The 24,998-nt window shown below is 39.2% G+C and overlaps 13 protein-coding genes and 1 non-coding gene across 14 annotated transcripts; 10 read left to right on the top strand and 4 right to left on the bottom strand.

Moving 5' to 3' along the window:
* Positions 1-585: 585 nt before the first annotated feature.
* Positions 586-2,313, top strand: RCK2 (serine/threonine protein kinase RCK2; the record flags this gene model as incomplete). Its single annotated transcript, XM_002499111.1, has 1 exon — positions 586-2,313. The coding sequence occupies one exon, from the start codon at positions 586-588 to the stop codon at positions 2,311-2,313; it is 1,728 nt and encodes a 575-aa protein (XP_002499156.1).
* Positions 2,314-2,773: 460 nt separating this feature from the next.
* On the top strand, positions 2,774-5,911 carry YEF3 (translation elongation factor EF-3; the record flags this gene model as incomplete). The annotated part of the gene is made up of 1 exon (XM_002499110.1): positions 2,774-5,911. The coding sequence occupies one exon, from the start codon at positions 2,774-2,776 to the stop codon at positions 5,909-5,911; it is 3,138 nt and encodes a 1,045-aa protein (XP_002499155.1).
* A 717-nt stretch (positions 5,912-6,628) lies between these two features.
* SPO1 (putative carboxylic ester hydrolase) lies at positions 6,629-8,281 on the top strand (the record flags this gene model as incomplete). Its single annotated transcript, XM_002499109.1, has 1 exon — positions 6,629-8,281. One exon carries the CDS (start codon positions 6,629-6,631, stop codon positions 8,279-8,281), a length of 1,653 nt encoding a protein of 550 aa, XP_002499154.1.
* A 217-nt stretch (positions 8,282-8,498) lies between these two features.
* Positions 8,499-9,203, top strand: SSP120 (nucleobindin SSP120; the record flags this gene model as incomplete). The annotated part of the gene is made up of 1 exon (XM_002499108.1): positions 8,499-9,203. The coding sequence occupies one exon, from the start codon at positions 8,499-8,501 to the stop codon at positions 9,201-9,203; it is 705 nt and encodes a 234-aa protein (XP_002499153.1).
* A 137-nt stretch (positions 9,204-9,340) lies between these two features.
* Positions 9,341-10,681, bottom strand: ZYRO0E05082g (uncharacterized protein; the record flags this gene model as incomplete). Its single annotated transcript, XM_002499107.1, has 1 exon — positions 9,341-10,681. One exon carries the CDS (start codon positions 10,679-10,681, stop codon positions 9,341-9,343), a length of 1,341 nt encoding a protein of 446 aa, XP_002499152.1.
* Positions 10,682-10,900: 219 nt separating this feature from the next.
* PYP1 (putative phosphoric monoester hydrolase) lies at positions 10,901-11,623 on the top strand (the record flags this gene model as incomplete). The annotated part of the gene is made up of 1 exon (XM_002499106.1): positions 10,901-11,623. One exon carries the CDS (start codon positions 10,901-10,903, stop codon positions 11,621-11,623), a length of 723 nt encoding a protein of 240 aa, XP_002499151.1.
* A 160-nt stretch (positions 11,624-11,783) lies between these two features.
* On the bottom strand, positions 11,784-11,856 carry ZYRO0E05038r. Its single transcript has one exon. It is a non-coding gene; the product is annotated as a tRNA-Ala (tRNA).
* Positions 11,857-12,289: 433 nt separating this feature from the next.
* On the top strand, positions 12,290-13,525 carry ZYRO0E05016g (NADP-dependent isocitrate dehydrogenase; the record flags this gene model as incomplete). The annotated part of the gene is made up of 1 exon (XM_002499105.1): positions 12,290-13,525. One exon carries the CDS (start codon positions 12,290-12,292, stop codon positions 13,523-13,525), a length of 1,236 nt encoding a protein of 411 aa, XP_002499150.1.
* A 293-nt stretch (positions 13,526-13,818) lies between these two features.
* On the top strand, positions 13,819-14,751 carry ILV6 (acetolactate synthase regulatory subunit; the record flags this gene model as incomplete). The annotated part of the gene is made up of 1 exon (XM_002499104.1): positions 13,819-14,751. The coding sequence occupies one exon, from the start codon at positions 13,819-13,821 to the stop codon at positions 14,749-14,751; it is 933 nt and encodes a 310-aa protein (XP_002499149.1).
* A 101-nt stretch (positions 14,752-14,852) lies between these two features.
* Positions 14,853-15,965, bottom strand: MRP7 (mitochondrial 54S ribosomal protein bL27m; the record flags this gene model as incomplete). Its single annotated transcript, XM_002499103.1, has 1 exon — positions 14,853-15,965. One exon carries the CDS (start codon positions 15,963-15,965, stop codon positions 14,853-14,855), a length of 1,113 nt encoding a protein of 370 aa, XP_002499148.1.
* A 273-nt stretch (positions 15,966-16,238) lies between these two features.
* SGF29 (Sgf29p) lies at positions 16,239-17,225 on the top strand (the record flags this gene model as incomplete). The annotated part of the gene is made up of 1 exon (XM_002499102.1): positions 16,239-17,225. The coding sequence occupies one exon, from the start codon at positions 16,239-16,241 to the stop codon at positions 17,223-17,225; it is 987 nt and encodes a 328-aa protein (XP_002499147.1).
* Positions 17,226-17,451: 226 nt separating this feature from the next.
* ZYRO0E04928g (uncharacterized protein) lies at positions 17,452-18,853 on the top strand (the record flags this gene model as incomplete). Its single annotated transcript, XM_002499101.1, has 2 exons — positions 17,452-17,469; positions 17,642-18,853. The coding sequence occupies 2 exons, from the start codon at positions 17,452-17,454 to the stop codon at positions 18,851-18,853; spliced, it is 1,230 nt and encodes a 409-aa protein (XP_002499146.1).
* Positions 18,854-19,161: 308 nt separating this feature from the next.
* Positions 19,162-19,625, top strand: ZYRO0E04906g (uncharacterized protein; the record flags this gene model as incomplete). The annotated part of the gene is made up of 2 exons (XM_002499100.1): positions 19,162-19,206; positions 19,254-19,625. 2 exons carry the CDS (start codon positions 19,162-19,164, stop codon positions 19,623-19,625), a joined length of 417 nt encoding a protein of 138 aa, XP_002499145.1.
* A 35-nt stretch (positions 19,626-19,660) lies between these two features.
* BUD3 (Bud3p) lies at positions 19,661-24,913 on the bottom strand (the record flags this gene model as incomplete). The annotated part of the gene is made up of 1 exon (XM_002499099.1): positions 19,661-24,913. One exon carries the CDS (start codon positions 24,911-24,913, stop codon positions 19,661-19,663), a length of 5,253 nt encoding a protein of 1,750 aa, XP_002499144.1.
* Positions 24,914-24,998: the final 85 nt, after the last annotated feature.

The following is a 24,998-nucleotide window of genomic DNA, read 5'->3' as shown; positions in this document are numbered from 1 at the left end:
TCTTGTGTCTCTTCTGGTACGTTTATCGCAGTGCGGACCTGCATGAGTGCGTCCCGACGTACGTACGTAAGTACGTACATACTCTTTTTTTGAACTATCACTATTATTATTGTTTCCATTATGTATCCTATACAACACACATTTCTTCTACTGCGTTTCTCTCGTTCTCTCCGTTTCTCCTTCTTCAATCTCCATTTTAATCTTGACTGTTATTTTTCACTTTTGTTCCTTCCTGTTGTCCCCCCCGCTTATAAATTCTCTTGCGTATCTCGCCTCTCTTCCGTCTGTGTTTTCCCTCCATACAAAAACAACTGGTTACTACTACTACCACTTGCTACCGCAGTACAAAAGGGCTCACGTTACGTCGTTATTTCGTTATTTTTACATCTTCCCGTCCACTTCCTCGTTATTTGCACATTGTTTGTTCGTGCCTGTGTGCTTTGGCTACTTAATTATTACTACTGCAATTACGATAACTACGATACGCTACGCCAAACTAAAACTAGCGACACTTTTGCCATTATAGAGTCATAAATCTCACAAGCCCTCCTTTTTCTAACCCTATTCTCTTCTCATTTAGAGAGTATGAACAAACTAAAGAATTTTTTTAAGCAGAAAAAAACTCAAGAAGAAGAGGAACAACTGGATCAAAAACAAAAACAACAATACTCGTTGCAACAGGGACAAGCACAGGGTAATTCATTATCTACAACAAGACCTTATGAAACTCGTGTTTCTATCGAAGAGGATACACTTTCGTCAACAACAAAGGTAAACAGCGAGAGATCTACTATGGAAACTCAACCTGCTAACATCCATCACAACAACAGTACCAATCACCAGTGCCAGTCAATGTTTGTCGAGGATGTGGGCTCCTCAAGGACAAGCAGCAGTGATGAATCGTGTGGGATGAGCGATGAAGATGAAGATGGAGATGAAGATGATATTCCCGAGGATATTTTCCCCGAGCAAGTAGAATTAGATGGGTACACGTTGGTAAATAAGATCGGTGAAGGTGCATTTTCTACAGTTTTCCGAGGAATTATTTGTAAGGGCAGTGGAAAGGAATTTTTAGCAAACAATTTCAAAAATTTAGCAATTAAGGTCATTAGAAAGCAGGATATTCCAGATTCGAATGCTACCAAAAAGGATGCTGGAAAAACAAGTACAAGAGCACAGGTGCTCAAAGAAGTTACTATCCATAAATTAGCAGCATCAGGATGCCCAGAGATTGTTCAATTCGTCGATTTCCAAGAAACTGATAACTATTACTTTATTATCCAAGAGTTCTTGAGTGGTGGTGAAATTTTTGGTGAAATCGTCAAATTTACCTATTTTAGTGAAGATCTATCACGTCATATCATAAGGCAATTGGCATTAGCAGTTAAGCATTTACACAATGTTGGTGTTGTTCATAGGGATATTAAACCTGAAAATCTTTTATTCGAACCAATCGATTTTGTTCCATCCAAAAAGATTAAACTGAGGAAAAGTGATGACCCATCGACTAAGAAAGACGAAGGTATCTTTAGACCTGGTTTTGGTGGTGGTGGTATTGGATCGGTCAAATTGGCAGATTTTGGGTTATCAAAACAAATTTATCAGGCCAAGACAAAGACTCCCTGTGGTACAGTTGGTTATACAGCACCTGAAGTGGTAAAGGACGAAAAATATTCCACAAAAGTTGATATGTGGGGGATTGGTTGTGTTTTGTACACCATATTATGTGGGTTCCCACCATTCTATGATGAAAAAATTGATACTCTAACGGAGAAGATTTCACGCGGTGAATACGTATTTTTGAGGCCATGGTGGGATGAAATTAGTGATGGCGCAAAGACTGCGGTTAAAAGATTATTAGAAGTTGATCCTGTAAAACGTTATGACATCGATGAATTTTTAAATGACCCGTGGTTGAACACTTTTGACTGTTTGGAAGAACAAAAGGAGGAAGAAGAAAGGATACGGTCTCATAAACGTAAGAGCAAGTTACAATTCAAAAGGAAAATGGCAATCGATTCGACCCTCTTGTATTCCCCTGCGGCTGTTGCAATGAAGGATGCGTTTGACGTTTCGAACGCCGTTCAAAGAGATGAAGAAGACAAAAGGGAAATAATGAGCAATTCATTAGGAGCACTAGCTGAAGATGAGGAGAGTGATGATCCAAGCAGTGCACTTGCATCTGCCACTAACGCTAATTATGATAATAATCAAGATTTATCTCAAGATATGTTCCATTTGAGTCTAGATTCTTCTACTATCATTAAAAGGAGGAAAAACGGTGCTGTGCCGATAGCAGCCGTAGTTGAGTAATGTATTGGTATTATTTGTGTTTTTCTCGGACGTACACTATGGATTGTACAAATTCAAGAATCAGCAGGTTTTGTATAGAATAGAATGATTTGATATAATATTAAACACGAAATGAAGAAGAGAAATAAATGGGAAGCAATATACTACGCCATGTGTTGAAGCTGCTAAACGTTACCCGGATCAACGGAATGTTTCTGTTGCATGTCACTAATAACGGTCGGACATACTCTCTTTTTCTTTTTTTTCTTTTTCTCTTTTTTTTTTCTTGTTCAACACGACGCTATTTTTTTTTTTTTTTTTTTTTTTTTTTTCAAAAAGAAATGATGAAAAATTAAACATGAAAAATTTTTTTATCAAATATAAACCGAACTCATCTCATCTCATCTCTTCGCACTCTTCTTTCTCTTACATCTTGTTCTATCTTACATTTTAAATTTTAAATCTTAGCTCTACAAGCAAGATGTCTGACTCGCAACAATCCGTCGAGGTTTTGAACCAACTTCTCGCGAGGTTGTCTGTTGCCACTCCAGACAACAGAGATGAGGTCGCTACTGAGGTCTCATCCTTTGTCAACGGTAACATTATCGAACACGATGCTCCAGAACATTTCTTCAACGGATTAGCTAAGGCTATCAAGGACAAGAAGAGTGCTGTTAACGCTCTAGCTGCTGTCAGCCACGTTGCTAGCACCAGTGGTTTGGCCCCATCTGTTGAACCATATGTTGTTGCTTTGGTTCCTGCTATCTTGGAACAAACTGGTTCCAAGGACAAGGACGTTCAATCCGCTGCTAACGCTGCCTTGCACGCTGTGGTTACTGCTGTTAACCCAGTTGCCGTTAAGGCTGTCTTGCCTCATTTGACCAAGTCTCTATCTGAGACCAACAAATGGCAAGAAAAGGTTGCTGTCTTGTCTGCTATCTCTGCTTTGGTCGACCAAGCTAAATCTCAAATCTCTTTGAGAATGACCGAGTTGATCCCAGTTTTGTCTGAAGCTATGTGGGATACCAAGAAGGAAGTCAAGAACGCTGCTACCGCTACTATGACTAAGGCTACTGAAACTGTCGAAAACAAGGATATCGAACGTTTCATTCCTAAGTTGATCGAATGTATTGCTAACCCATCTGAAGTTCCTGAAACCGTTCACTTGTTGGGTGCTACTACTTTCGTTGCTGAAGTTACTCCAGCTACTCTATCCATCATGACTCCATTGTTGTCTAGAGGTTTGGCTGAAAGAGAAACTCCTATCAAGCGTAAGTCTGCTGTTATCATTGATAACATGTGTAAGTTGGTGGAAGACCCTCAAATTGTTGCTCCTTTCTTGAACAAGTTGTTGCCAGGTTTGAAGAACAACTTCTCCGTTATTGCTGACCCAGAAGCTCGTGAAGTTACCTTGAGAGGTCTAAAGACTTTGAGAAGAGTCGGTGCTGTCGGTGAAGGTGATGTTCTACCTGAAATCTCTCACGCTGGTGACCCAGCCACCACTTTGGGTGTTTTGGACTCTTTGTTGAAGACTGAAAACATTGCCAAGAAATTCAGACCAGCTGTCGAATACATTTCTTGTATCGGTGGTGACTTGATCGATGAAAGAATCATTGATCAACAAACCTGGTTCACTCATGTGTTGCCATACATGACCATTTTCTTGCACCAAAACCAAGCTAAGGAAATTTTGGACGAATTCAGAAAGAGAGCTGTCGACAACATTCCAGAACCACCAAAATTCGACGATGAAGAAGAAGAAGGTGAAGATCTATGTAACTGTGAGTTCTCTTTGGCTTACGGTGCCAAGATCTTGTTGAACAGAACTCAATTGAGATTAAAGAGAGGTAGAAGATACGGTCTATGTGGTCCAAACGGTTCCGGTAAGTCTACTTTGATGAGAGCCATTGCTAACGGTCAAGTTGACGGTTTCCCATCTCAAGAAGAATGTAGAACCGTCTACGTCGAGCACGATATCGATGGTACTCACGCTGAGACTTCTGTCTTGGACTTCGTTTTCCAAGGTGACGTTGGTACTAAGGAAGCTATCAGTGCCAAGTTGAAGGAATTCGGTTTTGACGATGAAATGATTGTCATGCCAATTGCTGCTCTATCTGGTGGTTGGAAGATGAAATTGGCTCTTGCTAGAGCTGTGTTGAAGAACGCCGATATCTTGTTATTGGATGAACCTACCAACCATTTGGATACCGTCAACGTCGCTTGGTTGACCAACTACTTGATCACTTGTGGTATCACCTCTATTGTTGTTTCTCACGACTCTGGATTTTTGGACAACATCTGTCAATACATTATCCACTACGAAGGTCTAAAATTGAGAAAATACAAGGGTAACTTGTCCGCTTTGGTCGAAAGAGTTCCATCTGCTAAGTCCTACTACGAATTGGGTGCTTCTGACTTGGAATTCAGATTCCCAGAACCAGGTTACTTGGAAGGTGTTAAGACTAAGCAAAAGGCTATCGTCAAGGTTTCTAACATGACCTTCCAATACCCAGGTACCTCAAAGCCTCAAATCAGTGACGTTTCTTTCCAATGTTCTTTGTCTTCCAGAATTGCTGTCATTGGTCCAAACGGTGCTGGTAAGTCCACTTTGATTAACGTGTTGACTGGTGAATTGCTACCAACCACTGGTGAAGTTTACACTCACGAAAACATCCGTATTGCTTACATTAAGCAACACGCTTTCGCCCACATCGAATCTCACTTGGACAAGACTCCATCCGAATATATTCAATGGAGATTCCAAACTGGTGAAGATAGAGAAACCATGGACAGAGCTAACAGACAAATTAACGAAGATGATGCTCAAGCTATGAACAAGATCTTCAAGATCGATGGTACCCCAAGAAGAATTGCTGGTATCCACTCTAGAAGAAAGTTCAAGAACTCTTACGAGTACGAATGTTCTTTCTTGTTGGGTGAAAACATCGGTATGAAATCTGAAAGATGGGTTCCAATGATGTCTGTTGACAACGCTTGGTTGCCAAGAGGTGAAGTTATTGAATCTCACGGTAAGATGGTTGCTGAAGTTGATATGAAGGAAGCTTTGGCTTCCGGTCAATTCCGTCCATTGACCAGAAAGGAAATTGAAGAGCACTGTGCCATGTTGGGTCTAGATGCTGAATTGGTTTCCCACTCCAGAATCAGAGGTTTGTCTGGTGGTCAAAAGGTTAAATTAGTGTTGGCTGCTGGTACCTGGCAAAGACCTCACTTGATTGTCTTGGATGAACCTACCAACTATTTGGATAGAGACTCCTTGGGTGCTTTGTCTAAGGCTTTGAAGGAATTCGAAGGTGGTGTTATCATCATTACCCACTCTGCAGAATTCACCAAGGACTTGACTGAAGAAGTGTGGGCCGTCAGAGACGGTTTGATGACTCCATCTGGTCACAACTGGGTTTCCGGTCAAGGTAGCGGTCCAAGACTAGAAAAGAAGGAGGATGAAGAAGACAAATTCGATGCCATGGGTAACAAGATCAGCAGTGGTACCAAGAAGACCAAGTTGTCCTCTGCCGAATTGAGAAAGAAGAAGAAGGAAAGAATGAAGAAGAAGAAGGAATTGGGTGATGCCTATGTGTCCGATGACGATGCAGACTTCTAATCAAACAAATAATGATAATGAAGATACTCTCGTTCACCGGTGTATAATATTTGCATCAGTTTCATTTTTTTTTTCAATGATACAGAAACCATTTACCATATATAATAGTCTCCTGTATTTGAGTTTTTGTCCCTCGGTATAATATTTCATATCTATATATTTTCAGCTTATAAATTTTTTACTTTTTCCAAAATTTATAGGCGCTGTAAGCACTGTACTCTTTTAAATATCGTTCCTCAGCGGCAAAAGGTTCGATGATTAGCCGAGACCACTTTACTAGAAAACATAAAAATACAAAAATCAAGCAAGCAGTTCTCTTGGCTTGTAAAAACACAAACAAACAGAAGAAGTAAAAGGGGTATAAACATTTATCTCTGCCTGATGAAGAATTGTCTGTTGTGCCTGTGCTCTTACCTTTGTGTTTTATCTCCAATAGGAGCCATCAGCGATTCTCCTAAAGTGGTTGATTGTCCAGCTACAAAACTGATTAGAGAAGCTAATGTATGAAGAACGGTTTACTTGCCTAGAATATTATTTCTATTTAGACAATATACTAACGATTTTATTTCACAGAGTGAGATCTGTCCTGAGGAACAAGAGTACATTCATGAGAAACTAGTGCATCTCAGTCCCAAATTCAATGAATTCTTTTGTTCACTAAAAGCTGTGGATTTTGAGCCAGAAATCCTGGAATTACTTCGAGAAAACCCCCCAATAATGGGATTGGCGATCTCTGGTGGCGGCTACAGATCTATGCTGACTGCGTCAGGATTTATCAAGGAGATGGATAATTACGGTATCTTCGATTGTCTAAGCTACATCTCAGGCCTTTCCGGGGGTAGTTGGGTCCTCATGGATTTACTTTCACAAAATTTCAATGTAAGTTCCCTATTGTCTAATTGGAAATTGAATGATGGTCTTTTGAAAGGTGTGCCCGATTTTGACATTCGTCACCACGATATTGTTTCTGGAATGGAAGAATATGAAGATGCTTTAGTAAAAAGAACGGTCTCTGATGAAGGTGCTTTAAGACAATTTTTTTACAATTTCGAAGAATCATTACAATTGGCGGCTTTCTTATTTCAAGAAGATGATGAACAGAAACGTGTTACTAAGAGAGGCGTTGGTCCTCTAGCCAAAATTATGGATTTCTTTTTGCAAAGAAATGACAAGCAAGAAGAAGAAGACTTGGATGATAATGAGAATTCCTTATTTGGATCAATTCAGTCGTTGCACCAGGTTATTCAGTTCTACATCGACTTGCATCTGGGCATAAGACCCAAAAAAATGCAGGGATTTACGATATCTTTCACAGATTATCTAGGAAAAGCATTAAAGAAAAAGTTGAGCAACACCAAGGGTCAATCATCATCGTTTTCCCAGTTGATGATGAATTCTACGAAATTTCAAGATTTCAAAGCACCGATTCCACTCTTCATTGCCAATTGCCGCAATGAACATCTGAAAAACGTAATATTCGAATTCAATCCTTTTGAATTTGGGTCATGGGAATCGAATCTCGGATTGTTTGTTAAGATGCCATATTTGGGATCAACCATTGAGGCTGGTAATCCCTCTCGTTGTATCAATGGATTTGATGACATAGGATTCATAACGGCAACCTCTTCATCCATATTCAATAACGTTTTGATTTATATCTGGCAATTAACCGCGCAATCTTCAAGGGAGACCATGAGGGCGGTCAAAAATATTATGAGTATATTTGGTCTTGGAAACGGTAAGCTCGATGAGAAAAGTTTTAGACCAACGTCTTTAAACAACTTGGACACAGACTATGCCGTTTATCAACCAAACCCATTTTACCATTATCCTGGTATCAATAATGAATTGACCCAAAATGACTACTTATATTTGGTGGACGGCGGCGAAGACGGTGAAAATATTCCACTAAGGCCATTGACAATTCCGCAAAGGAATTTAGATATAATATTTGTCATTGATTCCAGTTCTGATGAGTTCAATTACCCTAGGGGTAAAAAGTTGAAAAACGTCTTGCATCAATTGCAAAATGAGGAAATTGATTCTCACAGTTACTCCATCCCAGATTTTGATAAAGTTAACCAATACCCTATTGCGTTGGGATGTTACCAACCACATCTACCAATAATCCTTTACCATCCAAACGCACCACACAGTTACAACTCCAATACTTCTACTTTCAAAATTACTTACAACGAATCTGAAGTCAATGGTATGTTACAGAATGGTCGTGTGATCTTCAGTTTAAGTTCAAATCCAGAGCATATGGATTGCATCGGTTGCCTCATTGCTAAGAGGCGTATTGAACAAGTTGATAAATCAAGGATGCCAAAAATATGCCGACAATGCTTCGAGGATTACTGCCATTAAAAACATTTTTCTTGTACTCAAGTTCCATGCACCGCATCTTTTCGCTTCTATATTCTCTAATGGTAAAGAAACTAAACCTAAACTTAAGAAAACACATCAATAAGAAGGAAAAAAAAAAAAAGAACACACTTGAACGATAGGTTGGTTTGAAACTCTAGGTTTGGCTTAAGCTTATAGATTCGTTGATTGATTTATTGGACAAGGTCCTAAAGAAGATATGAAATTTACTCCTTCGCTAGTGTTAGGTTTATTTGCAGGAATTGGTATTGCCAATCTTAATGCACCTATTGATCCCAAAGTAAATGTGGAAGTGGAACAAGTTCCACAGGGTCTAAGTTGGGAAAAGTGGCATATGCAACATGAGCATAAACTAGATGATTATACTCCAGAACATTTTTTCGATCTACATGATGAGGGTGGGAAAGGATATTTGAATAGAGGCGATATTCTAGCATTATACGGTATGAACCGTGGGGAAGTCATTGGTAGTGGTGATGGTATGGGACACCACGATGATTCTGAACACTTAGATCAAGAACTAGGTGACAGGGTTGCCCAATTCATAATGAAATTGCTAGATGTAGATGATGATTCAAAGATTACGAAGCAAGAGTACCTAAATTTCGCTCGTAAAGGTGGTGTTTTTCCTGATTTAGGTGTTGGTGTTGGTCATCATGCTGATTTTGAACTGGAATACGAAATTCACCACTGGAATGAATTCCATAAAGATAAAGATCCAGATGTGGATGTTATACATAAAGAAGATATTGAACATGAATTGTTACACCACGAACATGAAGTTGAACATGAGGAATCCGTTCAAAGAGGTGCATCTAGATCAACTGTGATTACAGATGATGAACTAGAATCTAGGATAAATCCAGATGTCATTCCAAAGAAATACACAAACAGCTTGTTTTAAGATATAAAAGTAAAGACAGCTTAAAATTTAAATACCTATTGTTATCAACCTTTTCATCATCGTCATCATAATTCTATATTTCCCATTGTAAGTACATAAATAGCTGTGGTCAAAAGAAGGTTCCTGAAAGTAAATAGCTATGGTTTAGAGGATCCGATCTGTACCAATATTTGCTTCAACGATTCGTTTTCCATCTTGTTTGAATCAATACCATGACACTTAATACCCATTGATTCTAATTTTTCCTGAGCGATTGGAATTTCACCCCCAATTGGATATACAACGTCGGTCACGAAGTGAGTCCAATCCAATAACACCGGTGTTGGATCCTTTGAACCTTTAGATTGCCTGTGAGTTTGTACCGCTCTAGACATGGACTCAATAACCAGTTGGACGTAGCGAACACCGTCAAGCCAAAAGCTTTCCCTATCGTAAGAATTATTGATCAATAACACCTTTCGAGTAGATTTAGACTCCGCAATAATATCCGCAATATTGCCCAAGATGACAATTGGTAAAAGGCTCGTCACTAAAGATCCAATGGAATAGACAACCATGTCTGCTCTTTTAATCTTAGAAACCGCCCTTGGATTTCCCTGAGGCTTAATCTCTTCACCATATGGGTTAATATACAATAACCTTTCAATGGGGGCGGAAAACGTCTCCTCCTTTTCTAGTTTGTCAAAATGTAATTGTGAGTTTTTCAATTCTGGTAAAATGTAGATAGGATTTGCGTATTCTTCCTCTTGTTCCTCTTCTGAATGTAAATCTAAGCCATCACTCTTTGCAGCCGTTGTAGGTCTTGACGTGGTTCCACCCATGATGGAAGGAGGTAAAACACTCTGGGATGCCTTAGGCTTAGAAGGATGTGAAATTTGCGATTGACCTCTAATCACTTCACCATTGCTTAATAACGCCGCAATGTGATGCGTATGGTTGGTGCTAATGCAAGGTATCACACTAGCATGAGGGTCACATCTACCAATCCTCATCAACAATTCAACAGTTGCATCTAGCGACCCTAAGAATAATCTAGCACCCGTGAGAAAGAAATTACCAACGGATGCCTTTTCAAATCTAAAGGCATTCGCGCTTTTGGTCTTCTTAAGCAATTCTGATTGCATGTGGATGATAAAAGCTCGACACATTTCCTTAACAGGGGTTGGAATATCTTTCCATACTGAATGTTGACCTTCAACGATAGAATTCCATTCTTCTTTAGCCCTTACACTATCATTTGGCAGTCTATAACTTAGTAATTGACCCACCTGCGGATCACCGACTAACTGAGCTACCCGAGCTCTAATATCACCAATAGCAGGACCACCAACCACTCGAAGAATTTCACTTGTAGAGCCACCATTATCAGAGATGGGTAAAATGTATGTCAATTCGCGATTCTCACTAACTGATATCTGTGAGAAGCAGCTTGTTAAAGAATTAGTTGCAGTACCACCAGATAAAACTACTACGTTCATTAGTCTATAATTAGTCTACCCTTCATCAGCTGAAACCACCTCTCCCTTATTCCTTGATGGAAGAGTGACAGTTTGTCCTCTCAAGGGGAAGCTATTTATCACTATTGTAGAACACATGCATATATATAAAAGCATCAAGAAAAAGTGACAAGAGTCCGAATCGCATCACCATCAACAACCACCACCACTCAATCGATTACAACTAAGACAATTGACAAGATGGTTAAAGCTGTTATCTTTACTGATTTCGATGGTACTGTTACTTTAGAAGATTCCAATGACTATTTAACAGATACTCTTGGGTTTGGTAAACCAAAACGTTTGGATGCATTTGAAGGTGTCCTTGCTGGTACCAAATCTTTCAGAGATGCATTTTGGGAAATGTTAACATCAATTCATACACCATTTCCTGAATGTCTAGATATCTTGGGTAAAAAGATTGCCTTGGATCCTGGTTTCAAAGATACTCTACACTGGTCATTAGAGAACAACGTACCAATTGTTGTTGTTTCTAGTGGTATGAAACCAATTATCAAACATCTATTAACTCTATTGGTTGGTGAAGAAGCCGTTAGCAAAGTGGACATCGTTTCTAATGCAGTCGAAGTACAACCTGATGGTCAATGGAAGATCGTTTACATCGACGATTCACCATTCGGTCATGATAAATCAAAGACAATTGATCATTACAAGGAAAAATTTGAATCTGAATCAAAGGACTCTGAAAAGCCTGTCTACTTTTACTGCGGTGACGGTGTCTCAGATTTGAGTGCAGCTAAGGAGTGTGATTTACTATTTGCTCGTAGAGGCAAGGATTTGGTTAGATACTGTAGAAGAGAGAACGTTCCCTTCCATGAATTTGACTCTTTCCAAGATATCTTGGCTAACATGAAGCAAGTCTTGGCAGGTGAGAAGACCGTCAAGGAATTAATGGAAAATTAGGAGGAGAATACTTCTTTGTAGGCATATATAGAACGATATATGTTGATTTCAATTAGTCCTAGTTTCGAACCGAAGACCCATTTTTTCAAAAGAAAAAAAAAAGGTTGATGCTACGTTAATCATAGTTATATGGTAGGAAAGAGAAAAATAAACTTTCTAATGGACACAACCGGATTCGAACCGATGACCTTCTCCTTGCAAGGGAGACGCGCTACCAACTGCGCCATGTGCCCATAAAACAGCTTCCATTTTCGGATTACAATAGGGCCATACAGAATAATGGTAAATGCGTGATTAATCCCACTTTCTTGACAACCGTTCGCCCATGGTTTCGCACAAATGCGGTTAAAACAATGACATGACCAAACTTTCTACGAGAAAAAAAAAAGGTCCTTTGATCCGGATTGCCAATGTTGCATTTATCACTCTCGGCGGTAAAGTCCCCCCGTTTACAGGTAAAGCGGGGATCGAGCCAAATATTATATAAGGACGGATCTGAAACTATGTCCACCTCGAACTACCTTGGTTTTCCTTGTCACTAGAAATCTTCTATTAAAGCTAAGATTACACGACGAGGAGCTAAAGAGTCGTTGTAGTTGTTGTCTGTGTAATTCCTCTTCCTTTTTCGTGTAATCACCTCTTATTGTTTCAATTAATCAGTCAAAAATGATGCCAAAGATCCAAGTCAAAAATCCCATTGTGGAAATGGATGGTGATGAACAGACCAGAATTATCTGGAAATTGATCAAAGATTTGTTGATTTTACCATTTATTGATGTAGATTTGTTGTATTATGATTTGTCAATTACCAATAGAGACGCTACAGATGATCGTGTTACTGTGGAGTCTGCAGAGGCAACTTTGAAGTATGGGGTTGCTGTTAAATGCGCTACTATTACTCCAGATGAAGCGCGTGTAGAGGAATTCCATTTGAAAAAAATGTGGAGATCACCAAACGGTACTATTAGAAACATTTTAGGTGGTATTGTCTTTAGGGAACCAATTGTAATTCCAAGAATTCCACGAATGGTGTCTCAATGGGAGAAACCGATCACAATCGGTAGACATGCATTCGGTGATCAATACAAGGCTACCGATACAGTCATACCAGATGAAGGTGAATTAAAATTGGTTTTCAAATCGAAGGATGGTAAGCACGATCAAGACCTACAGGTCTTTGAATTTCCTAAAGGCGGCGGTGTGGCCATGGCAATGTATAACACTACCGAATCCATTGAAGGGTTTGCCAAAGCTTCGTTTGAATTAGCATTAGAAAGGAAACAACCGCTGTATTCCACCACTAAAAATACAATCTTAAAAAAATATGATGGTAAATTTAAGGACATCTTCGAAGCAATGTATGAAAAGGAATACAGATCACAATTCGAAAAGTTGGGGATCTGGTACGAACACCGGTTAATCGATGATATGGTAGCACAAATGTTAAAGTCCAAGGGTGGATACATTATCGCCATGAAAAATTACGATGGTGATGTACAGTCAGATATCGTCGCTCAAGGATTTGGGTCCCTTGGATTGATGACATCAGTTCTAGTGACTCCGGATGGTAAGACTTTTGAATCGGAAGCTGCTCATGGGACTGTCACCAGACACTTCAGATTACACCAGCAAGGTAAAGAGACCTCTACAAACTCAATTGCATCAATCTTTGCATGGACCCGAGGTATCATCCAAAGAGGTAAATTAGATAATACTCCAGAAGTGGTCAAGTTTGGTCAATTGTTGGAAAAGGCAACTGTCGAAGTCGTAGATTTTGAGAATATTATGACCAAAGATTTGGCATTAATCCTCGGTAAAACGGACAGAAGCGCATACGTTACCACAGAAGAATTTATCCATGCCGTTAGTAAAAGGTTGAAAGGAGAAGTAGCTAAATTTTGAAAAGTGTTACCTCAAATTATTTATAAATTTACATCCAACCTCCTCTCGTTTGTCATTCAACTCACCTTTGTACTTTGTAGAATATAACGAATTTAATTTAGTTTTCATATCCAACTGATGATTTTTTTTCATTCCGTATATGTGGGGAGAGTCCGGTACCGGTTGATCGATTGACTCACACGATTGATACAAAGTATAAGAGGAAGAAAAATTTAACATTAAAGGAACTCATCGGTCCTTTGCAATAAATCCTTCGTTTCCATTTCACAGGATCGTGATTCTAAGCAAGCACTATGAATAGATTGGTGTTGCAGGGCAGCGCTAGGAGATTTGTCTCTTTGCGTTACAGTTTGAATGCAATTCGTTGTAGTTCCTCATCAACATCTGCATTAGCATACAAACAATTACATAGAAATGCAACTAGACCGCCATTACCTACCTTAGAAACACCTTCGTGGAGTGCAGATAGTGCAGTTTCATCCATTCTTTATGAAACTCCGACTCCAAGTGCACAACCTTGTAAACAGCATGTTTTAAACTGTTTGGTACAGAACGAACCTGGTGTTCTTTCGAGAATTTCTGGTACCTTAGCTGCTAGAGGTTTCAACATCGATTCATTGGTGGTTTGTAATACTGAAGTCAAGGATTTGAGTAGAATGACAATCGTTTTACAAGGTCAAGATGGCGTTATCGAGCAGGCAAGAAGACAAATTGAGGATTTGGTCCCCGTATATGCTGTTTTGGACTACAGCAATGCATCAATTATCAAGAGAGAGTTGGTATTGGCTCGTGTGTCATTATTAGGTGCAGAATATTTTGAAGACCTTCTTGTACATCACCATAGAAGTACAAGCGGTATCGAGGATACCGGTGATTTGGTTAAGGAAATTAGAAATAAGAAGTATCACCCTTCCAATTTACCATTAAGTGAAGTGTTACGTATGAAACACGAACATTTGGGTGCTATTTCCAACTTGTCTAACAATTTTGGCGGTAAAGTTGTTGACATTAGTGATTCAAGCTGTATCATTGAATTGTCCGCAAAACCATCAAGAATTTCTGCATTTTTAAAATTGCTTGAACCATTTGGTGTGTTAGAATGTGCACGTAGTGGTATGATGGCTTTACCAAGAATCCCCATCAAAAATCGTCCCGATGATTCTGACGAAGCAGTTACTGAGAAGATTAACGACATGGTGGACATTTCTCAATTACCACCAGGTTAATTAAGTAAGGGCCAAGAAGAAAAACAAAAAAAAAAGGAAGAAGAAAAATACTAATAATTATTATCTCTGTGTATATACAAGTATGTACAAGACTCTGTTCATTACAATTTACTCAAGAAGGCACTCTTAGTTCTTGGTATCGTCTCCAATCTATTCCTTTCATGGTTAAACCTTTTGATGGTAACTGTCTTTTTAGTTGGTTGTGGTGCCAATGTGGGTGGTGTCTCTGGCTTAACTGGTTTCAAAAATTGACGACGTAGATGAACTTCCTCAGATAGCGTCAAAAATTGACATGCATCTTGGAATAAAGATTGAATTTCGTCCCTTTGTTGTTTGGTTTCAATGTTTTCTGCTTTCTCATGCAAAGTCTTGACGAGTTGAGATTTCAGTGATTCTTTAGTCTGTGGATCAATGTACTTCATTAGATGCAATTTGTTGTCAAATGAAACTGATTTATTCAATGTACCCACAGTTTCTTGCAAAATTTGTAGATGCGACTCCAAGTTATCATTCCAGTTTTCTCTTTGTGCTTGTAATCTGTATTCTAGTTCCAAATAGTGCTGAGCGTTGTACTGGGCATCTTCTAATTCATATCCGTTCTTAAGACATGACCTCAGGCGGATCAAATATGCATTGGCCATTTCTACATCTTTCAACTGCAACTCGGGCAATTGTTTCTCAAAAAATACTTGAAAATCTTCCGAGAGCTGTAATCTTCTAGATTCACGCTCTTGTAATGCCTTTAAAATACTATCCTTGGCCTCTAATTGCTTTCTTGGCAAAAATGATTCCTCTTCAGCTTTTAACCTTGGATGCGTTAAGATTTCACGACCAAATCTTCTCACACGTGGTGCAAAATGTGGCAATGGCAATTTTAATTCTCTCTTCAATGAAACTCCAACGAATTTACGCTTAGGGTGGAACGGATCGACATAGTAACGTACAACACCAGGTTCCTTTGCAAAAATTGTATGATCTTTACCAATACCAGTATTTTCCCCTGGATAGAGCTTTGTACCACGCTGTCTCATGATAATCTCACCAACCTTAACTGATTGACCTTCATATTTCTTGGGTCCCAATCTTCTACCGGCAGAATCCTTCATAGAAGTTCTTGAACCTGCTGCTCTCTTGGTAGCATTTCTGACCTGCGTCAAAACATTACATGCGTATTTGGGGACAAATCCACCACTGCAATTGGCTAAAATATCCATTTTAGACCACTATATATCGTTTCAACCGATAGATAATTGGTATAATTCTGAATATTTGATGCATTATTATTTTTTATTTTTTCATGTTGAAAGAAATTGGTGAAAAAAGCAGGGTCACTGAAAACGAAGTGGGAATTCAATACGAAAAGTTTAAAGGAGAATTTAGACCTTGTTTACTACAACATGAGCGGTTAACGAGGATCTAGGAGGGAGAATATTAAGGAAGAGTGACGCTATTGTTTCCCCAGCCGCTGAGGTGTATTATAATTTAAAATGGATGAACAGTGGGATCTGGTCATCTCGTCGCTTCAAGATATCTATAACGCGAATGCGGTTATGGCTTATGATGATGATGTACAGTTAAAAGAGATAGAACTGAATACACTTTCTGATGAGAAACTACGAGAACATTTGGATCACTATAGCAGTCACCTGCATAATATAAGAAGAGCTCAGAGATTAATAGATTCAGTGGGGGAAAATGTTAAACTTGTATTGGAACACGCTCAGGAGAGAGAAAGAATGGCATCAAAAGTCCCCCCTCCTGCATCACCATCCGCTGCTAAAATAGAGAGCAATACTGGAGAAGATACTACAAATGCCACGGTTACGGAGAACGAACCACCAAAAGCGCCAGCAGAAGCGACAGCAGAAGCGCCAGCAGAAGCGCCAATAGAAGCGCCAACAGAAGCACCATCAGAAACATCAGTGGAAGCACCAACAGAAGCACCCACCAGAGAGGCTCTAGATACACAGGCTCATCCACAACCGCAGTTTCAACAAACTGCCAGACCATTGGGTAGATCCGGCTGGATTAGCCAGTACAACCCTAATGGCCCTATCTCTATTGGTTCAGAGGTTGCATTTAAACCAAAGAAGGGTGGTGAGGGTGAATGGTTTCAATGTGTTGTAGTCAAAGTTTCAGCTGACGGTTTGAGGTTTGAAGTAAGAGATCCCGAGCCTGATGAACTGGGTAATCCTGGAAAGACGTTCAAATGTAATTGGCGAGATATCATTTTCATACCGCCGGAGGGAACGGATCCAAAATCTCAAACTCCAAATTATCCACCGGGTACAAAAGTTCTGGCAAGATATCCGGAGACAACTACATTTTATCCAGCTGTTGTGATTGGAAGTAAGAGAGATGGTACTTGTAGACTAAGATTCGATGGTGAAGAAGAAGTGGACAAAGAAACAGAAGTATTGAGAAGATTAGTACTACCCTGTCCAACGATTTCATCAATTATGGCCAAGAAATGAGTTGAACATGCGTTCGTGTTGAATGATATTTGTCCTTGATGGTTCTGTTCGACTTTTCAATACAAGTTGAAAAAAAAAATTAAAATATGTGAAATGCATAATGAATGAACAAAATCCGATGCCTATATGCATGCATTTTGGGTTCTTGAGGTGGTACATTTGAACCAATATTTGGTCGAAAGAGTTTGAGGATTTTTTTAGGAAAAAATAAAAGAACCAATTGATCATGTCACAATTGGAAAGAGTATGTGACTAAGATTTTACAACTTTGTTCTATGTCTTCAGTTTTTTTATTTTTTTGTTTATGCCAATTGTGAGAGATAGACAGAAAGCTTTGTGATGACGTAGGAGCAACAACTATGATGCTGATATTGATGTTTGTGACGATGTACTAACATGAATGGTTATTTTAACAGCATAGGTCCAGGTCTCCTGCTCGTGTTCGCGACGAAAGGGATTACGGTAGAAGTGGATACGGGCCTCGTCCAAGAGGTGGTGGCGGTAGACACAGTAGATACGATAGACGTGGTAGAGGTAGTTATGCCGGTGGTGCTGGTGGTGCTGGTGGCGCTGGTGGTGCTAGTGGTGCTGGTGGTGCCGGTGGCCGTTACAGTAGATTCAGAAAAAATAAAGGCGATTATGGACCCGTTTTAGCGAGGGAATTGGATAGTACTTATGATGAGAAAGTTAACAGAAATTATGCTAATAGCGTATTTGTTGGTAATTTAACCTATGATTGTGCGCCTGAGGATTTAAAAGACTACTTTTCTCAAATAGGTAATGTGGTGAGGGCTGATATCATAACATCAAGAGGTCATCACAGAGGTATGGGTACCGTTGAATTTACCAATACGGAAGACGTCGATGAAGCTATTCGTCGTTTTGATGGTGCTTATTTCATGGACCGTCAAATTTTTGTAAGACAAGATAATCCACCACCTGAAAGTAATAGCCATGAAAGAGTTCAAGAAAGAAGAAAAGAACGTACATTTGCTGGTGCTAGCAGTGGTAGCAATAACGGTACCAATGCTGGAGGTAACTCTAATGGCCCCATCTATGAAGTATTTGTTGCTAATCTACCATACTCCATCAATTGGCAAGCGCTTAAGGATATGTTCAAAGAGTGCGGTAACGTGATACGTGCAGATGTGGAATTGGCTCGTAATGGTTATTCGAGGGGGTTTGGTACTGTAATTTACGGTACACCAGAAGAAATGCAAGACGCTATTGCACGTTTCCACGGTTATGAATTGGAAGGAAGAATCTTAGAAGTCAGAGAAGGTAGAAAAAGTGCAGTTGATCCACCTCCACAAGAACCAATTGATGATTCTAGCAATTTTAATTCAGAATTTACGGAAGGTGTTACCGATGGCGGTGAGAGAAATAATCTAATTTATTGTGCCAATTTACCATTTTCAACGGCTACGAGTGATCTCTACGATTTATTCGAAACAATTGGTAAACTTAACAACGCAGAATTAAGATTCGATTCGAAGGGTGCACCAACAGGTGTTGCTATAGTAGAATACGAAAACGTCGAAGATGCAGACGTATGCATTGATCGTCTGAACAATTACAATTACGGTGGATGTGATTTGGAAATTTCTTATGGTAAACGTGAGACCTAATATTCTACACATGTAGGGGGCGATCGCAACTATAGAGAGACTAAAAATTTTTAAAACACTTAATTAATTGTTGATGGAAGAATAAACTAAAATACATTAAAATAAAATCAAATAATTTGTACTTTTTTATTTTATTTTTCATTGTTATTATTTTTATAAAATCCCAATGTCTTGCTAAAAAAAGACGCGGCATTCCAAATAAGTTCATCTTGAAAAACGTTATTATTTTGATTAACACTTAGGATATAAGTCATCTTTGAATTTGCTTGAATCATCCACACTTCTCCACAACCACGACCAATTAAACCATGCTGGAACTGTTGCATGCAAAGTTTATCATTGGTATCTTGGTGGTAAGCATTTTAGCCTTCTTAGCTTACCGTAATAAGAGAAGAATAAGTATGTAATACTTGTTGATGAGTTAAACGTCAATAGTTTTGTCACTAACAAATGTTTTCCAGCGTACAGATTTAAAGAGAGGTATATTAGACTGAGAAGGGGTCTAGGCCATAGAATTGGTCTTAATGATGATTTCGCAGATGATTTAGAATCAGGGTTAAGTTCAAGGCATTTCGATATTATATCTAGAAACGCATCCGACGAAAGGCATGGCTTGGATCCTGCTGCAAAGGAGGAAATTAGGAACATTATGGAACGTGAAAACATGGGATTTGATAAGGCACGATTGTTATATACTGAAAGAGTTTTTGGTCAAAATAATATTGCACCTGATGGTACACCATTAGATCCCAAAGCGATTACATTCCAGTAATTAAATGTCAATAAGGCTGTTGTTATAAATTATAATCACTCTTTAAATGTGAGACGAATTGGTCTGTCGTTTGAATTTAGCGGCTGATCATCATCATCATCGATAATTGAGGCTAAGTAGGCGTAGGATAATTCATTCATGGATGTAGGATTTTCTGCTATAATTTTATGCATATTCTCGTTCGTAGCAGTTCTAATCATTTCTTTCGCATCCTTAAAGGCCGGTCCGGTGAATTTGTTAATATCATAGTAATCCAGTTTACTAGGAGAAATCCAAATGGGGTCATCATCGTTATGAACTTGCCTGGTATTAGAAGGTCTGTTCAAGTAGGATTTCCTTGTACTATTTTCATTACTTTTTGGTAAACGATAAATGAGAGGTTCCTCCGACCTAGGATTTTCCACTGTAGTTGATAACGGTTCTTGGTCTTTTATTATCACAGAAGGACCACGAGTGATACTCCTCTGTGATACATCTCGATCCCTATTAAAAGTGTCAAAGGTAACATTAAAGGAACTGAAATCAAGATCGTCCAATAAACCGCCATCTTCTCCTTGTAATGGTTTACCTTCTGGCAAAGAATCCTCAGGGGTTGTATTGGAATCATCATTGTTATGCACAGAAGGTGCAGAGGTTTCAGATGCATTTCCCACATCCTGTGTGGTGGCATCTGGCATAGATGGTTTAGCGGCGCTTTCCACCGGTGAACTGCCGCTGTCGTTGATGTCATCTTTCGATGAAAATTTTAATTCAAACAACCGCTTGTTTGTATGTTCGTCTAGATCAGAAGAAATTGAGATGTCAGATGGAATATTGTACGGGGAAGCAGCACGATCTGGAGAAATTCTTTGGATGATTCTAGTAGGTGAATTATTTATCACTTTAAAAGTCGGTATTTTCTTCCTTGCAGGTCTTTCCGGACTCGATTGTTGAGAAAGTTTGGGTGGTGGTGCTAAATCAGAGTCCTTCCGTAATGTGTTCTCGAATAATTTATTAGCAACATCTCTTTGATTTTCTTCTTGTTCCTCTTCCAAGGTATTACCAGTACCATCAGCCGATAGAGTAGGATTTCCTGGGGATACGAAGGCATTGCTGTTGACACCTGTCCTCGACTGGCGGTTCATACCTCCATATCTGATTTCTGGTATCGAACGTTCACGAGGAATTCTTTGATTGATAAAACCTGCTTTTTGGCCTTGTGTAGCATTTTGATTAATTCCACTCTCCCTATTCTGCTGGCTGGCATTAAAAACCTTCTTTCCACTTTCTTGAGCAACGTTTTGGTTTGTGCCACTAACTAGTTTGGATTGCCTAGCACCTGGACTGAAGGAATTAATTGATTCAGGTTTCGCCTGAGGTGGACGACGTACCGCCGATTCAGCGCGGGGCTTCGGTGGAATATTAATACCAGCAAAAGCAATAGACTTGAAAGCATGCTGATGTTGAGGCTGTGGAGTTGGTTCTTCGACAAAATTCACTGGCGAAGTATCGCGAAGAGAATACTCACTGGGCAAACTCTTCCAATTGTATTTAGCGTCAGATTCATCGAGAACCAACCTCATCCCTTGAAAGAGCTCCACAAACGAGGAAGATTTCTCAAAGTCGATTTTCGATGCTTTCAAGTTTTGAATTCTTGGATTCACTGACTTCTTTTGTGAAAAGTTATCTTGAAAGTTATCGGTGGGCTGGGTAGCTTCAATATGAGTGGCTTCTGGCTCATTCTCATTTTGTTGCACATTTTCTTGAGGTTTTATTTCTGCATCAAAGTTTTCAACCTTTTTATTATCAAATGGGCCGGGAACACTTGAACCATTAACAGCTTGTGAATTGTTTTGAACAGCGGAGTTCCTTTTGTTTGATTGCATGGTACCAGTTTCATTGATAGTTGAAGGACCTTTTTTAGGGTCTGGAATAACATCACCAAACAGGTCATCGTTGAACACTTGACTTTCGCGAGAAGGTTTCCCCTCTAAATCTTCTGCGACAATATTCTCTTGCACTCCTGCCAACTTGGAGTCACTCAAGTTATTAGCTTGAGATGCCATTGTTTGATTATGCTCACGAACTTCGTTTACACTTGGTTGAGGAGGTGATCCATGATTTTCTTTTCCATCCTTAGATGCATCAATGGGAGGTTCCTTCGGCAGTTCCTTTAATTCACGAGAATCAGATCTCTCTGGTTGTCCAATTTCCTCGTTCATCATCTCGGAAATTTGAGACTTTCTGTAAAGGGCAGAGTCTCTGTTATTCGTCGTAGATGTGTTTCTAGCAGGTCCGGCGAAGTCTGAAACAGTGGAAAACCTCTTATCATTAGTTCCAACAGTATTATCTGTATCAAATTGTCCCAATTGAATAGATTGGTGTCTTTTCTCCTCTACAGCTTTATTTCTCGTATTGGGTGGTTCGACTGGTGCCAAGGATTCATTTGGCGACCTTCCATTTAATGAATTCCTCGCATCATTGACCGGTTTAGGGTAATTATTTTGTAAGACCGAGGAACGTTTGCGTTGGCTACCGTTATCAGATCTAGATTTATTATTTGAAGTGAAGTAATGCTTCTGGGATTCATTTGGTCTTCCTTCATTTGATTTTTTCTTGGTTTTATCCTTGATAGTACTGATGCTGCTGTCATTTTCCTTCTTCTTACTGAAAATGCTTTTGAAGATGTTACTAATGCTTCTTCTTTTCTGGTGTCTGCCAGCTTTCTTTGAAGCGGGCTGGGATTCTTGACGTGCTGCTAGTGATGGTGCTGGCGCTTGAGGAAAGAGTTTCATTCTGTCTTTTTTCTCCTGAGGTTCGTGGGATTCTACTTGAGCTTTTTGGGGTTGATCCATTTCTTCAAAATCAAATCTATCTTCTGACTGACGATTACCAGCAGTCTTTGTATCACTAATATTACTTCTGAATGTAGTTATCGTAGCATAAGACTTGGCTGGACGGTGTCGAGAATGGGATTCAGGACCTTTTGTGACCGAGGATGACATTGGTCTGGGCTCTTTCTCACCACGAGTCTTACTTACTGGTCTAGAAGTTACAGCATTCGCCGAATCGAAGCACTCGAGTCCTTTGATAATGCTTTCATTAGCCGCTAATATTCCAGGAAGCAAGGGCGAATATATCGAAGAAAAGCATACAGGAATTTCGAATGAAAGCTGACGAAGTACAGAAGGTATCAATTCCTCTATTGCAGTTCTTATAGAGCGAAAACCACCATCACTGGTTAAAATATCTAGTTGAACCAGTTCAGTATCAAGAACACCAGGCACAAATTTAGCAAACATTGCAACATGCAATTTATGTTGCATAATGACTTTTTCGGTGGGATTCATGTTTAAAAACAGAGCAAATTTTGATTTGATAGTCTCATTACTGTATGCCTCCATTTCATGTGCTGTAGAATATACCGTTATATCATCATGAGTAGCTTTAAACAGATGAAAAGCGGTATCCTTTTCCAAAATTTTAGCCTTTGTGACCAAGTCAGCAACTGTGTAAGCAGAAAAGGGTTTACGTTGTACCTTCAATGTTACTGCAAAAGGATTTTTATCCCTAAATGCGTCGAATCTGATGCAGTTATTACCAAATAATGTTACAAAGACTTCATCAATGTAACAGTGACCATCTACCCTTAGCTGAGGCATCTTAGGGGGGAGGGGTACTTCATTAACTAGCGAATTCATTAAAATATCTGAGATGGAAGGTTTCTTGAATTGTGCCGATCCATAGTTCGTGCGGTCTTCCACAACATCCAAAAACATCAAATAGTCACTAAAAATGACTAGTAACTTCTCATTGGTTGGATCCTTGGGATCGATCATGTCAAATACACCAACCACCCTTCTCTTTAGCCATTTGTATTGTAGTTCAGCTGGCCAACCCTTAGCTAACTCTGTGAGAATCTTACCTGATGGTGTAAAAACTCTCGAATTATAGGAATTTAAAGGTCCCTCTAGTCTACCAAAAGAATCAATTATCTCAATGACATTATCGTAGCACTTCTTTGCTTCTCCCTCATTTTTCGGATCCCACTTTTTAGATGCGTATAGTCTGTCTATAATTAATTTTATTTTCATCAATTTCTCTTGGGGTCCCTTGATCAAAGAATCTATCTTCATTTCGGTAAAAACATCAGAAAGTGGTATCTGATTGTAAAAACTTTTTAGGAAAAGCTTGATGTCCTTATTGAAATTTTTGGTAGCCGCTTCATGTCTTGTATAGGCCTTGTAGAAATATGGAATTGTAACACTGCATGCTTTTAAAACCTCAAGGGAACCAAATGGTGTTGCCGATTTGAGTGAATCCAAAAAGATACAGTTTATCCTTGTAACTTCATCTATGGTAGGTGGAAAAAGTCGATTCAATTTCACTGTTGACAATCCTTCTATTTCACCGTTAAGCACTCGTATCCTAAGCACTATAACAAATTTTTGTAGAAATTCGACTAGATTCAAGGTAAAATTGGTTTGTAATTCCAATAGTTCCCTTGAGATTGCTTTTACCAATGCATCATCTTCTTCTGTCGGCGTTTCATCACTAGGTGCTTTATAAGTATGTTCTGTCTGTTCTGGTGAGTATTCTGTCAATGGATTGAAAAGTTGTTCCAATTGTTTTCCCAAATAAAAAACCAACTTGTTATTAGGTTCTGAAACAGCTTCATTGTACTCGTAAACCACATCCAATAGTGTCGAACTAACTAATCTATCCTGGAAAAATCCCAATGAAAGTAACTTTCTACCAATATTGACCAATTTATTCTCACCTTCCATCTGAATACAAGCGCTTGCCAAATCACCAGCATGTGTGGGATCGTAATCAAATTTGAATGTATCTGGATGCACACGACGCACATCCTTATCTGATAACTGTGCAAACCTTTGTAAAAATGTCACAGCTATACATTGACGACTTTCAGAATTCTTATGAGCCGGCACTAGATTTTCAATAGCAGGATAATACTGTGACTCCCCAGTAACATCAATGGGGCTGAAATGGCTCACACCTACCTTATCAATCAGAATACAACTTAACTGAGAATCTTGAGGATCACGGTAGATACAAGCAATGAATGCTCCCCACATCAACTCATCGCATCCATAAAACACATTCGATTTTTTAAAAATGATATCTACCCATTCCGCAGGGGTACCTAATCGTTGTAAACTGGGATTATTACCGAGCTGAGCTCTTAATATATTGTTGAACAACTGGATGATATCTTTCTTTGGTGGATCTGCATGTCCATTATCCGTTGCAACGCTGTCTAGCGAGGACGATACATCATCATACATCGTCTCTTGGCGTGGTGAAGAAAATCTCTGTAACCAAATATCAACGAACCTTACTGTAGGTTCCACAGGAAAATGGAGTCCGAAA

Source organism: Zygosaccharomyces rouxii, assembly GCF_000026365.1.
Source record: "Zygosaccharomyces rouxii strain CBS732 chromosome E complete sequence".
NCBI lineage: Eukaryota > Fungi > Ascomycota > Saccharomycetes > Saccharomycetales > Saccharomycetaceae > Zygosaccharomyces > Zygosaccharomyces rouxii.
This window is presented reverse-complemented; position numbering and strand designations above follow the sequence as displayed.